The sequence below is a fragment of the Mastomys coucha genome, unplaced genomic scaffold (genome assembly GCF_008632895.1).
Source record: "Mastomys coucha isolate ucsf_1 unplaced genomic scaffold, UCSF_Mcou_1 pScaffold15, whole genome shotgun sequence".
Taxonomy (NCBI): domain Eukaryota; kingdom Metazoa; phylum Chordata; class Mammalia; order Rodentia; family Muridae; genus Mastomys; species Mastomys coucha.
This window is the reverse complement of record NW_022196897.1, coordinates 105,106,216-105,120,480: the sequence shown is the minus strand read 5'-3', so window position 1 is coordinate 105,120,480 and position 14,265 is coordinate 105,106,216. Positions and strand designations below refer to the sequence as shown.

Below are 14,265 nucleotides of genomic sequence, written 5' to 3'. Positions count from 1 at the left end.
CTTCACTATCCCATAGACTAAATTATCTCATAAAAAGGAAATTTTCTTAGGACTTCTTGAAAAGGCTACAATCATAAAAAAGTGCTGCCTTCCAAAGTGTGACCTCTAACTATGATACATTTTACTTGATACAAGTTATTGTTCTAGACTGGAGAGATGGCTCAGCAGTTCATAGCAGTGGCTGCTCTTCCTGAGATCCTGAGTTCAATTCCTAACAACCACATGGTGGCTCACAACCATCTATAATGGGATCTGATGCCTTCTTCTGGCATGCAGGTGTACAACATGCAGATAGAGCACTCATATACATGAGAGAAAAGAAAGAAAAGGGAAAGGAAAGGAGGAAACAAACCAAGAAACAAGCAGAGAAAGAAAGGAGTTACTGTTCTGATATCCAAACACAAATACTTGACAAGATTACTTTGAAACATGTAAAGACAAGAATCAACACTAAACAGAAAAAAAGGTATGTTTTTGTTTATAAACCCAAAACAGTGATGGTGAGGTAGCACTTGTGACTAAGCCTGCTGATGTTGAGTTCAGTCCCTGGACCTATATGACAGAAGGTGAGAACACACTCCTGCAAGCTGTCCTATGATGTCTGTGTCATGGCAAGCATGTACTTGCCCACTGCCCTCATACACATTAAATAAACAAATTTAATTAAAAAATAAAAAACAATTTTTATTATTTATTTGTTTGTTTGTTTCTTTTCGAGACAGGATTTCTCTATGTAGCCCTGGTTGCCCTAGAACTCACTTTGCAGACCAGGCTGGCCTTAAACTCAGAAATCCACCTGCCTCTGCCTCCCAAGTCCAAGTGCTGGGATTAAAGGCGTGCGCCACCACTACCTGGCAAAAAAACAATTTTTAAGGCACATTCTATCACTAGTTTCTACTACAAACTCTGCCATGCCTCTAGATATGGTTGCTCCACTGTATACAGATGATTCAGGTTCCCAATGTGTCCTAAACCATGGGAACAGGAGACGCACAGACAAGATACCTATTTTATAAGGCACCAAATTTCTATAGTATAGCATCTCAACTAATGTGCTGGAGTTGTGTCAAGGATACAGGCTTCAGGTCAATCATCCACAGAATGGACATGGTCTCAAGCAGCCTCCTCCACTTTCTTTTTTTCTTTTTTTTTTTTTTTGTTTTTTCTTTTTGATTTTTTGTTTTTTCAAGACAGGGTTTCTCTGTGTAGCCCTGGCTGTCCTGGAACTCACTCTGTAGACCAAGCTGGCCTTGAACTCAGAAATCCGCCTGCCTCTTGCTTAGCCTCCCAAGTGCTGGGATTAAAGGAGCTAGCCACAACCGCCCCACTCTCCTCCACTTTCTTAAATGTGAAACAAAAACAACTTTTTTTTAACTGCATACTAACTATATCATCATAAGAAGAGTGCTGCTGCTTAGGTGCTGCATATCCAAAAACAAACAGCTAATTTTCTACTTGCTGGGGTTATAATCTCTTCATAGAAATTATGACAATAGAGACTTTTAGATTATCAGTGATAGTTATTCTTCCATTCTCCCTTTACACAAGCCCAATGGTGGTGGCTATAAAAGACCTAAGGTAAAATTTAATAGCTAATGATGCCCTTATCCTTGAGGCTTGAAATGAGAAAAATTTTTCCCTGAGATGATTCTTATGTTCTCTGAAATAAAATAATACCTAATCAACACAGGCAGACCTTCTATGAATATTAAAGCAAACAATGAGGAAATATCTCTGCTTGTTCTATTTTTTGCAGAAGTTAGAAAAAATACAGTAACATATTATTTATCAGTGGTTTAAAAATTTTTGCCACTGAGCCAGGCAGTAGTGGCCTACACCTTTAATCCCAGTACTTAGGAGGCAGAGGCAAGTGGATTTCTAAGTTCGAGGCCAGCCTGGTCTACAAAGTGAGTTCCAGGATAGCCAGGGCTACACAGAGAAACCCTGCCTCGAAAAGCAAAACTAAACAAAACAAAACAAAAGAAAAAATTGCCACTAAATAATTCAGAATTACATAATAAGTACTATCAACTGTTGGTATCTAGTTTTTATTCTGACCTTGTGATTTATCAGAATCATCCTCCAAGTCACAAATGAGTTGCTTTAAGGTCTGTTCAGAATCAAGTTCCTAAAGAAGGAAGCAATAAAGAAATTAATTCAAAAAAGTCTTTATTATCTACAGAGAGGATATAAATTAGTAAAATAATCCACAACTTTACATCTGACCAGTTGTATTAATATCATATTATACAATCCTGTGCCCCCAAAAGTAGATAAATAAAATGTAGTCGTAAATTACCTTCAACATTCTTAGTAATGACTGAGTTACTTAAAAAAATAATTTACATCTTCCACTGGTAGCCAGATGAAGATATAAACTCTCAACTCTGCTTGCACGATGCCTGCCTAGATGTTGCCATACTCCCACCTTGATGAGCATGATGGACTGAAGTTCTGAACCTGTAAGCCTGCCCTAATTAAATGTGGCCCTTTATAAGACTTGCCTTGGGATCAGAGGATCAGAGGTGAAGAGGACACATCTGTCCCAACACTGGGAGCGGCTGAGACCTGCAGGACCCAGGCACACAGGAAGTCTGCCAGCCCAGTGGCACTGGCTCCTTCCCATCTGTCTGGGCTGGTGCCCTGAGCAGACCTTGGGTACAAACTCCGCAGCCAATCCCACAACACCCAGAGGAAGCTCCACTCCCAGGTATTCTAACAAGACCAGGATCACAGGCTCCCAGAATTTCAGGACCACAGAGACAACTTGACTCTGAAAAGTTCTGACACAACCAGGATCACAAGAAGGACAGGCTCCAGTCAGATTTAGCAAGGGCAGGTAGCACTAGAGATAACCAGATGATGATACAAGACTTTAAGAAAGACATAAATAACTCCCTCAAAGAAATACAGAACACAGGTAAACAGTTAGAAGCCCTTAAAGAGGAAACACAAAAATCCCTTAAAGAACTACAGGAAAACACAATCAAACAGGTGAAGGAAAAGAGCAAAACCATCCAGAATCTAAAAAATGGAAATAGAAACAATAAAGAAATCAGAAAGAGAGACAACCCTGGAAATAGAAAACCTAGGAAAGAAATCAGGAGTCACAGATGCAAGCATCACCAACAGAATACAAGAGACAGAAGAGAGAATCTCAGGGGCAGAAGACACCATAGAAAACATTGACACAACAGTCAAAGAAAATGCAAAAAGCAAAAAAATGTCCTAACCCAGAACATCCAGGAAATCCAGGACACAATGAGAAGACCAAACCTAAGGATAATAGGTATAGAAGAGAGTGAAGATTCCCAACTTACAGGGCCAGTAAATATCTTCAACAAAATTATAGAAGAGAACTGCCCTAACCTAAAGAAAGAGATGCCCATGAACATACAAGAAGCCTACGAACTCCAAATAGACTGGACCAGAAAAGAAATTCCCCCCGTCACATAATAATCAAAACACCAAATGCACTAAACAAAGAAAGAATTTTAAAAGCAGTAAGGGAAAAAGGTCAAGTAACATATAAAGGAAGGCCTATCAGAATTATACCAGACTTCTCACCAGAGACTATGAAAGCTAGAAGATCCTGGGCAGATGTCATACAGACCCTACAAGAACACAAATGCTAGCCCAGGCTACTATACCCAACAAAACTCTCAATTATCATAGATGGAGAAAACAAGATATTCCATGACAAAACAAAATTAACACTATTATCTTTCCATAAATCTAGCCCTACAAAGGCTAATAGATGGAAAACACACGCATAAGGACCAAAACTACACCCTAGAAGAAGCAAGAAAGTAATCTTTCAACAAATCCACACAAGCCTAATTCTACCTCTTACAACAAAAACAACAGGAAGTGACAATTACTTTTTGTTAATATCTTAATATGAAAATTAATATGACCAACATATCCTAATCAATTGAAATCCAAAAATATGAGGAATTAGAAATTTGTTGACTGTCATCCAATGTTCTCTCTGATTTGGTAATTGGAGAAATAGGTCCAATACTGTATACTCCATATACACTTTCTGCTTGTTTGTACATGACAGTGTCTTGCTGTGTACCACATAAGGGTCCTGAAATCTTGCTTCTCCTATCTCAGCCTCTCTATCAGTAGGATTGTTTATTTGATGTTTTTACACTATACTATGGTTTTCAGAACAGCTTACATATTTCAAAAGTATTTATACAGCCAAAAGAAATATAGACAATTAACTTGGGAGGTGGCTTGTAAGAGAACAACAAAGAGTGAGACTGAAGCCCTTAAAGAAGAAACACAAAAATCCCTTAAAGAACTACAATTGATACAAAGCTTGACATTTCTAACTATTATATCAATTTGAAGAAGAGGACTTTATAACTTACTCTTTCTCTGAGATGAATGCTTTTCCAAATTATCACAGCCAATGAATCAGATTCTTACCTTCACCTAATGTCTGTGCCACTCTCCAAGCAGAACCACTGTTCATCTAAACAGTTGGTGAATGACTTTATGGATACACCATCTTAATACTCACACCATTTCTTAAATGAATGTAACCTGTTCTCTATGGGCTGAGAAGAAAGTCACTTACTCAAGTCAAATAGCTTTGACCATTGCAGGAAGTCTGTACCCAAAACTTTTGCCTACAATTCATTCCTTTGTGTAGTAGAACTGTCAACTCTCAGCTTAGCTACAATGGAGGTAAAATCCTTTGGTGATGTGAGGGTCATTGAACTATACAGCCTTATTACAATGAAATCCAATGTCTAAAACTTGTTCTTATTTTGAGCTTGTACCACAGTAAGAGCCAAGATTTTAAGCTCTACCAAATACAAAACAAACAAACAAATAAGAAGACTATATATTTATGTTCATTTAAAAAATACTGGTAGTGATGTATTATTTTAAAATACACAGTTAATATGTTTGGAGTTATTTAAAATTTATGTTGAGAAAAACATGTATTTTCAGTATTGCTGCAGACAAGCTTCTACATAAGACTGTTAAATTGACTGTTTTATATCAAACAACTTTTATAATACTCATTTTTATTGCTATAATATTTTATAAATCTTAAAGAATATGACAAAAAAGGTATTGTAGGTATTGAAGGGGAGGTCTCTGGGAGGAGTTGGGGTACAAAGGGGAAACAAGAATGTGATTTAATTCTATTTAAAGTATGTTTTTAAAAGTTAACAAATTCAGATAAATTGAGATGTATCTTTTCTCATCATAATGCAATAAAACTTAAATCAATAAAAAAATAAAATAAATTTAAAAAATAACTTACATGATGCAATATCAGGATTTTAGTAATAAACACTGATAGATTACCTAGATAACTGTGAGGAGAAATGGGCTTATTTATACATCAGGGGACACACAAGGAAGATTACGGTGACAGTAATGAAAATTCTAACAGCAGTCACAGGGAACGGGAAATTAGAAAGCTATTATGAAAAAGCAGTCACCTTTGGAACACGATTCTCAGGACTAGAATAACAGGAACTCTGCTGCTGAAATGAGGAGGATGGAGACAGGGGTGGAGACAGTTGTCTCTGTTCTTCTTTCTTTCGTTCATACACTCGAACTCGGGCACAAGTCATCATACTTTCAAAGTACAAATAGACTGGATCTTTGTCCTCTTCTCGTATCTGTTAAGTATGAAATAACAAAACAGACCATTATAATGATAGAAGGAAAAAACTTATCCTGGAATCCAGAGGAAGAATTTAATTTTTGTTTCCATTACAAAAGTTGGGTTTTTGTTTTGTTTTCTAATATAGGATTTCTCCACGTAGCCTGCTCCTTGCTATCCTGGAACTCCCAATAGTAGGCCAGGCTAGAACTCTTGAATTCAGAGATCTACCTCTGCCTCTGCCTCCCAACTGTGTCTGACTCAAGCTCCAGGGGATCCTACAACCACATTTGAGCTTTGAGGGCAAATACATATGGCAAACACACATACACAAAAATAAAGAACAAATTATGAAAAGTTTACTTTCTATGAATTTGAAGAAAAACTTGGCTATCTTCAATTATTACTATGCATCTTCACTCTGGGTTTCTCTGTGTAGCCCTGGCTGTTCTGGAACTCTGTAGACCAGACTGGCCTTGAATTCAGAAATCCGCCTGTCTCTGCCTCCCAAGTGCTGGGATTAAAGGCATGTGCCACCAATGCCTGGCTGCACCTATACTCTTATCACATTGTTAAAGTGAGAGTAAATAAACTGAGCCAGAGAGTAAGGGTATTACAAATACACTACCTAAAGTCTTGACAGAATATTAACAAAAGCTCTACTTGAAATCTATCACCTTTACAAATGGCTTATGGAACTTAACAATAAAAACAACGACAAGCAGGCTTACCACAGGATTGGGCTTGGGAGTATATGCTCGTGCTGGTTTAATTCCAGGGGTTAGTTTGCCCTTCATGGTAGAAGAAACATCCGGCTGAGGCAACACCAATGGTTTTATGGGTTCAATGACAGAAGGGGTTGGAATGTAAACCGGCTCTGGATCTACTTCACCTTCTACTTTCACCCACAGTGGGTAATGTCGAACAGGCTGCTCAGGTTCTGCTTCACATACAGCTTAACAGAAGATAAGGCGAAGATTTTAAGGTGCTTTTAGAAATATAGGTTCAGCACTGAGCAATGCCAAAACAAAATATGTTCCCTCACAAAAGAGAGAAATTTGTAACAATCAGATGCTCCCTAAAGGAACTTTAGTTGTCTTGATATGCATTAATTTACTCATCTATTAATCAAATATTTGTTGAGTACCTACTCTCCAACTAAGAGAATAGCTAAGAATAAAACAAGTATTTGTATGTATACATATGTACATATATCTTAGGTATTTTTGTTAAATTTATTATGCCTCATCTCATTAGCTATTATTTTAAAATTTTAAAATTATTTTAAAATCTGTGTAAAACAAAACATGTGTATAAGTCAGAGGAAACTTGGGAGTAGGTTCTTTCTCTCTCTCATGTGGATTCCAGGGATTAGGCTCTGATCGTCAGGCTTGGCAGCAAGTACCTTTACTGGCTAAACAATTCCACTAACCTTAGATGCTATTTTAAATGAGAATTTTTATTTCAACTTTCAACTGTCTGTTACTGATACATTACTTATGCTAATGATATATTCTGTGGTCTCACTAAATTAATTCATACTTCCAGCAGCTTCCTGTAGCTAACCTAAAATTTTTCTCTCTGTAGAAAACTTTCATTTTACTTCTTCCTTTCTTATCTGGATACCTTACATATCTTAATACACTAGCTAGAATCTTGAGTGTGTAGTTGTTCTAGAAAAGGTTGTACCTGTAACCAAGGCTGGTGTAACTCCTAGACTTGAGTAATACTCCTACCTCAAGCTCCTGCGTGTTGAGACTCCAAGCCATGGCAATGCACTTACCTGTTTAGTGCAATGTTATGCAGACATGAATAATACTTTTTTTTTTTTTTAAGACAGGGTTTCTCTGTGTAGCCCTGGCTGTCTTGAAACTTGCTGTGTAGACCAAGCTAGCCTCAAACTCAAGAGTTTGTCTGCCTCTTCCTTCTGAGTTCTAGGATTAAAGGTGAGGAGAATCACAACTGCCCAGTTGCAGAAGTGACAGTAAACACATCCACCATTCTGCCTTTGTGAGTACTAGCTTGGTCTTTCATGATTAATACATTGTAAGGTGTTTCATAGATCTCATTATCAAACAGATAAAAGGGCCTTTCTGTTTCTTGTGTTCCCAAAATAAATTTTGCCAATTCTTCTTTCTTTTTTATATTTTTGAGACAGGTCTCACCCATAGCTCTGGCTGTGGTAGAACCACACTGATCTCAAATTCACAGAGGTCCACATGCTTATGCCTCCCAAGCTCTGGGAGTAAGGGTGTGCACTATGCCAAGCTGGCGTTTGTCAATTCTTTAAAAGTACTCATTGAAAGGATTATATGGCTTCTTAAAAAGTCTATTCTGGTCATGGAAAACTATGTTAAATTGATAAATTTGATATTCATTCTCATTCTCTCCCCCTCCAACCCCTGTCACTCCCTCCTTCCCTCCCTCTTCCCCCACCCCTTCCTTGAGACAGTCTCACTATGTAGCCTGGAGCTATGTAGACCTGATTAGTCTCAAACTCATATACCCACCTCTGCCTCCTAAATGCCAGGACTAAAGATGTGCACTGCCATGCTTGACTGTTGATTGATTTCCAAATGTTAATCCAAATTCAGATTCCTGGGATGCAATCTTGTACTCTACTTAAGTTATGATGTATAAGCCTTTCAATACATAGTTAGATTTACTCTGCTAAATTGTGTTTAGAATCTATACTCATGGGGCTGGCAAGATAGCTCAGCGGGTAAAAGCACTGACTGCTCTTCTGAAGGTCCTGAGTTCGGATCCCAGCAACCACATGGTGGCTCACAACACCCGTAATGAGAATTGACGCCCTCTTCTGGTGCATCTGAAGACAGCTACAGTGAATTATGCCAGAGCGAGCAGGGCTGGCAGAGGTTCTGAGTTCAATTCCCAGCAGCCATACACATGATGGCTCACGGCCATATGTACAGCTACAGTGTATTCATCACACATAAAATAAATAAAATAAAATTAAAAAAAAAGAATTTATACTCATAAGAGATACTGTATACATTTTCTTATAAGGTTAAACATGAGTGTGGCTTCCTAGAATGAGACAATTTTACAGGACAGTTTTACACGTGAGTGTTATTTATTCCCTCTATGTTACAGGATTTAACAGTAAAGTAATATGAACCTGACTGTTGCAGAATTTTCCCTGTCCAATTACATTAGTGCAAAGGAGGAATGTGATTAGACAAGGAAAACGAAGGCAAAGCCAAGAGTGGCAGAGAGAACCAGACAGGGGGGTGAGGTGGGGATAGAGGAGAAGGAGGGGGAAGGGAAGGCAAGCATCTCAAGGTAGGGAGGAGAAGGCTACAAATGTAAACCCTCATGGTGTTTACCAGCTACAAGTAGTTTAGTATCGTAAGGTTAGATTAACTTAGGATAAGGCTTTTATCATTATCAATTGGCTCTGAAATTATTAAATTGGCATCTTTTAAATTGTGATTTTATCGATACATAAATCTGATTGGTTAACTATAAGCATTAAGAGTTTTAATCCTATCGGGTAATTGGGTGATGTGATGGCTGACCATGGTACATGGGGCACTGTGTAGTACCTTAGTACGGAGAGGAAATGGGGGATGGAGGCGGCAGCCAGAGAAATGGTGGGCAGAGGGACCACAGAATGAGATGGCCCAGTGGGAGCCCTGTGGCACTGCAGGGTCAGAGAGCTGGCTGGAGGAGAGTCATGGCAAGAGCCTTGTGACCCTCCACTTGCCGGCAGTAGTGTGGGACCACATGCTGGTTCACTTTTTTAATATTTCCTGCAACACCTTATGATTACAACAGGTGTTTTCACTATCAGCATAATTCTTTAACAAGATGAAATTATACTTTTCTGAGACAGGGTTGAGTCTCACTATATAGTCCATACTGGCCTTGAACTCTAGCTATTCAACCTTAGCCTACTGAGTCCCATTGTTTCTTCTACTTCTATAAGTTTCATGTCTCCCAATGAACTGGACTGTTGTCATCTGAACTGTCCAATTATCAGCATGGAACTGTTCAGAACAGAACAGTTGCTATCCTTTGGATGCCTATAGTTTGGTCACCTGTTCCTAATTTTTTTTCCCTAATCAGAATGAATATAAGGGTCAATTATTTTAATCTTCACTACAGATTGTTACTTAAGTATGTGTTCTGTCTCCAAGAAAATTTTAAGAGGGCTTGAGAAACAAGAATGCCAGGTTTTATCCTATTATGCTTGATATTGCCCACAGCAAATAGCCACATGGCCTTTACACAGTCAGCCAAAATTTTTAACAAACCAAAGAGCAAACAGGTGATAGTGAAAGCCAAAAGATAATATAAGGAGGTAGAAATAAAAGTTCAAGAAACCATACTTTAGATATCACCCTAGAAAACACATAGAGTCTTGTCAGAGAAACTATATAATCTTGGACAGTAAACAGAGATTAAGCATCTATTTGCAAAATGAATAATAAAGCATTCTCAGCATAAGATTACAAAATATATATGGCTCTCTCCCCTTCCCTAGGACCCTGTTGAATGTCCTGCGGGTCGGGGCAATATGGTATCCCTCAAGGTATCCGATGATGTTAGTTTTCCTCCACACCAACGGACTAATGTAACTACACCATTATATGGTATAGTTACTATACCAATGGTAACTATACCAATGGAGCTTTGTAACTATATAAACATGTAAAAATTAAAATCCTACAAAGAAATAAGCAAAAGAAAAACAAGTTTTCCACTAGAGATCCAATTTTAGTCCCTATTGGTAACTAATTTTTGTTTTGTTTTGTTTTTTTAGGACAGAGTTTCTTTGTACAGCCCTGGTTATACTAGAACTCACTCTGTAGAACAGGCTGACTTTGAATTCAAATCCAATAATTAATTTTAACTATTTGTAATTAACTATTTGTAATTTTAGTGATGATTGTCATGACTTAGTGGAAGCTAAGGAGTCAATAGGATGGAAGGAGGTGGGTATCTTTTCCCACTTCTACCTTGTCAGCTCTAACATTTTCACACATCCACTGGGTTTATTATGTTACTGATTCCTGTCCTATAATCATGTTTGACCCGCAAGGTAAAGGAAGAGAAATGACTCCTTCAAGTTGTTCTCTGACCTCTACATTCACACACATACAAAATAAATTAAGTGTAATGTTAAAAAACTTATTTTAAACAAGTGGAAAGCAAGTGAGAAAATACATGACTTCAACCACTGGCCCCTCTACATACATTCACAGAAACAAGTACATATAAAAGTATACTTTTACAACAACAAAAAAAAGATGACAAGTTTTAAGCAAACTAATACTCACTGTATTCGAGCTTCTTTCTCTTCTTTTTCTCTTTCAATTGTTCCTCATCTTCTCTGACTCCTCCTCCTTCCTCTCCCAGTGTTTCATAAAATAATGGATCTCGATTAGCTGCCTTCTTATGGAAATGCTTTGTTTTAGATCCCCCTTTAACCAACACAACTTTTCTTTTCAAACAAGTACAACCAAACATGCAGTCTGGTCTGCGGCAGTGAGCAGGTTGGCGTTTCTCCAAAGCTAGACTGGAGCATACACAACCCAGGCGACAGAAGTCATTGTTGCATGGAGGAGCTCGTTTCCTTATAATTGTGTGGATAGGTTTAGTTTTGAGAGATGCCTAAAGTTAAAGGAGAACATTAAAATTTTAATAAATCATCCCAAAACTACCACCAACTTAAAAGTCACATACTCGGCCAGGCAGTGGTGGCGCACACCTTTAATCCCAGCACTTGGGGATCAGAGGCAGGCAAATTTCTGAGTTCAAGGCCAGCCTGGTCTACAGAGTGAGTTCCAGGACAGCCAGGACTATACAGAGAAACCCTGTCTCAAAACAAACAAACAAACAAACCACCAAAAACAAACAAACAAAAACAAAAAGAAGTCACATACTCATCTACCTTCTGATTATTAGTACTAATAACACAAGACTAACACAGACTCAAAAGTCAGACACACATAATTAGGGCTCTGAGTAAACAAGCTGCCATTCTAATGCATTAGCAAAGGAGACTTCTCATTAATTAAGAGCAAAAACACCAAATACAGATTATTTGCTCAATAGAAACCACATATAATGTTATTCTGCAGGGATTGACGAGTCTAAAGTGCATAGGTCAAACAATGTTTCCTATGGTTTTCCTGGAGCACAAGCAAGCTCATATTGCTAGAGTAGAAAAGCCTAGTAATAACTCTCCGACAGCATATATGGTCTGCAAAATGCAGAATAATTACTACTATTTTACATAAAATGTCCTAAGTAAACAATAAAAAGAAAAGAAAATCCACCTAAGATCTCAGTATTTCGGGGGCAGAGATAGGGATCCTTGGGGCCAGCTGGCTAGCTAAACTAGCTCGTTTTAAGAAGAGATCTGCTTCTATAGATTACAGGGAGAGGGACATGCGATATGAACTTTTACCTACAAACACCTGCACAAATGTATGTATGATCATGCATAGAAACACACACCCATACATGTACACACCACACACACAAATTACAGGGAAGCATTTACTGCCAACATCTCATGATCTTCAGCTCTACAATTCAGTACAGAATTTTATTTTATTTTTAATTACTGTGTGTGCATGATACACAAGGGTGCATGTGCCACAGCACAGAAGACAGTCAGAAGACAAGATTATGCACTGTTTCTGGGGATTGAACTCAAGTCACAAGGTTTATGCACAAAGCGTGTTTACTCACTAAGTCAGCTTGCTAGCCCCAGAATTTTTTTGTTTTGTACTTATTTATCTGTGTCACATGTGCAATGTAGACATGTACAACTGTGTGGCTATGCCACCCCATGGATATACATGTGAAGTCCAGGGATCAGGGTCAGGCACCTTTATGATTTTCTGCCTTTCTGTTTGTCGGAGACAGAGTCTCACCATATAGCTTGGCTACCCCTGGCATTTACTATGTAGATCAGGCTGGCCTTGAACAGGCTTCTGTCTCCTGAGTACTGGGATTAAACACATATGCCAAGTCAGATGTTGTATCCCACACCCTTAACCCCAGCACGTGAGAGAAGAGGCAGGCAGATGTCTCTGAATTCAAGGAGAACAAAGTCTATAGAGCAAGTTCCAGGACAACAACATAGTGATACTATCTCCAAAAAAAAAAACAAAACAAAAAAAAAACAAAAAAGTAATAATAATAATAACAAAAATAAAAATAAAGGCATGTAGCACCATGCCTAGCTTACCTTGTTTTTTGATATAGTCTCTCACTGAACCTGAACCTCAACATTTCAGCTAGATTGGCTAGCCAACAAGATCCACCTATCTCTGTCCCCAACTCCCAAGTGTTAGAGTTACAGGCATCACACCTGGTTTTTATGTCAGTGCTAGGAAATCTAAACTCAAGTCCTCATGCTTAGACAACAAGCAATTCAGTAGAGAATTTTACATTCATACATTCATTCATTCATTCAGTCTCCCTTACTGGCAGAAGAGAGCTAGACTCAAAAGATTAGCTCATAGAGAGTAAGTGAAGACATCCTTTGAAGATATCCCCTTAATTGTTACCTAGGTAATTAAAATGCTAAACCCTAACTTATCCACTTCCCAAAGTACCAATGTCTAATTTTTAGCTAAGCATTAATGATTAAAGAAAATAGCAAATACTTACTTGAGCAGTAAGCAGAGTTGTCAAGGAGACATCTGCTCGCTCTTCAGTAATATAAGTCCTTGGTTTTCCTTCCCAGAGTGCACAGTCTTCCAGGTCCATAAGCTTTACTTGAGATTTCGACAAGCCTGGAGGGCGAGTTCCTTGCTGCTGAAGGTGCTGTTGCTGGGCCTGCCGCAAACTAATCTGCTTTGGAAATGCACTTTCATCTACAGATGGCACAGCCAAGTTAGTTACCTGATTATCTAAAGTTGAACTTAAGGAATTCTTGGTAATTTTATCTCCTGGGCTCACATGAGAGTTTTTCGGCTTTGGTGAAACAGGGTATGGTAAAATAGACTTGTAAGATGATTTAGTTCGGCCACTGAGTGTTGTCTGTCTGTTCTGAGCCTTTGTTTTTCGAGAGGCAGTGGTTACAGAATGAGGCTTCACAGAATGAGAGGTAGAAGGGGAAATGGTAGATTGCTTCTTTAGTACACTATCAAGAGTTCGAACATAGCTGGTACTCTTGGTGGGTAGCTGGTACACTACTGGAGACGTGGGAGCATTTGAAGAGAAACCCATGCTTGTTTCCATCAATTTGCCTTCATTTTCCAAGTACTCATCTAGCTTATCACTACAGAAAGCAGAACGGTTTTTCAGTGAAGCCTCTGAATTTCCACCTAGAAAGTAAGAAGATACAAAACATTTAAACCTTGAAGGGTCTTAGCTCTCTAAAAATGGGGTCAGGAATACTGAGCTATATGCTATTGAAACTTTTCTAAACTGTTCCTGCTCATAAAGAAGAAAAATAGCAAACCAAGCAAAATGACACAGTGTCTCAGATACAAGCCATCAAACCTTTTCACCTAACTATAGTAACCAGTGATGAGTAAAAAACATGACAGCACGGGAAAAAAAAAAAAAAAAAAATCAACAAAATGCCAAGGGATGATTTAAGAGACTTGAGTCCCTGGAATCTGAAACATGATGCAAGCAAA

At 38.3% G+C, this 14,265-nt stretch overlaps 1 protein-coding gene across 9 annotated transcripts in view; it reads right to left on the bottom strand.

Annotated features, from left to right (window-relative positions):
- Mga (MAX dimerization protein MGA) overlaps positions 1-14,265 on the bottom strand; it is a 90,917-nt gene that overhangs the window by 30,896 nt on the left and 45,756 nt on the right. For all 9 annotated transcript variants that reach the window (XM_031371545.1, XM_031371544.1, XM_031371543.1 and 6 more), the window contains exons 8-12: positions 13,289-13,947; positions 10,942-11,275; positions 6,370-6,593; positions 5,472-5,654; positions 2,059-2,128 (exon numbers count right to left, since the gene is read on the bottom strand). In XM_031371545.1, the coding sequence (XP_031227405.1) occupies positions 2,059-2,128; positions 5,472-5,654; positions 6,370-6,593; positions 10,942-11,275; positions 13,289-13,947 (1,470 nt within the window). The remainder of the gene's footprint in view (positions 1-2,058; positions 2,129-5,471; positions 5,655-6,369; positions 6,594-10,941; positions 11,276-13,288; positions 13,948-14,265) is intronic.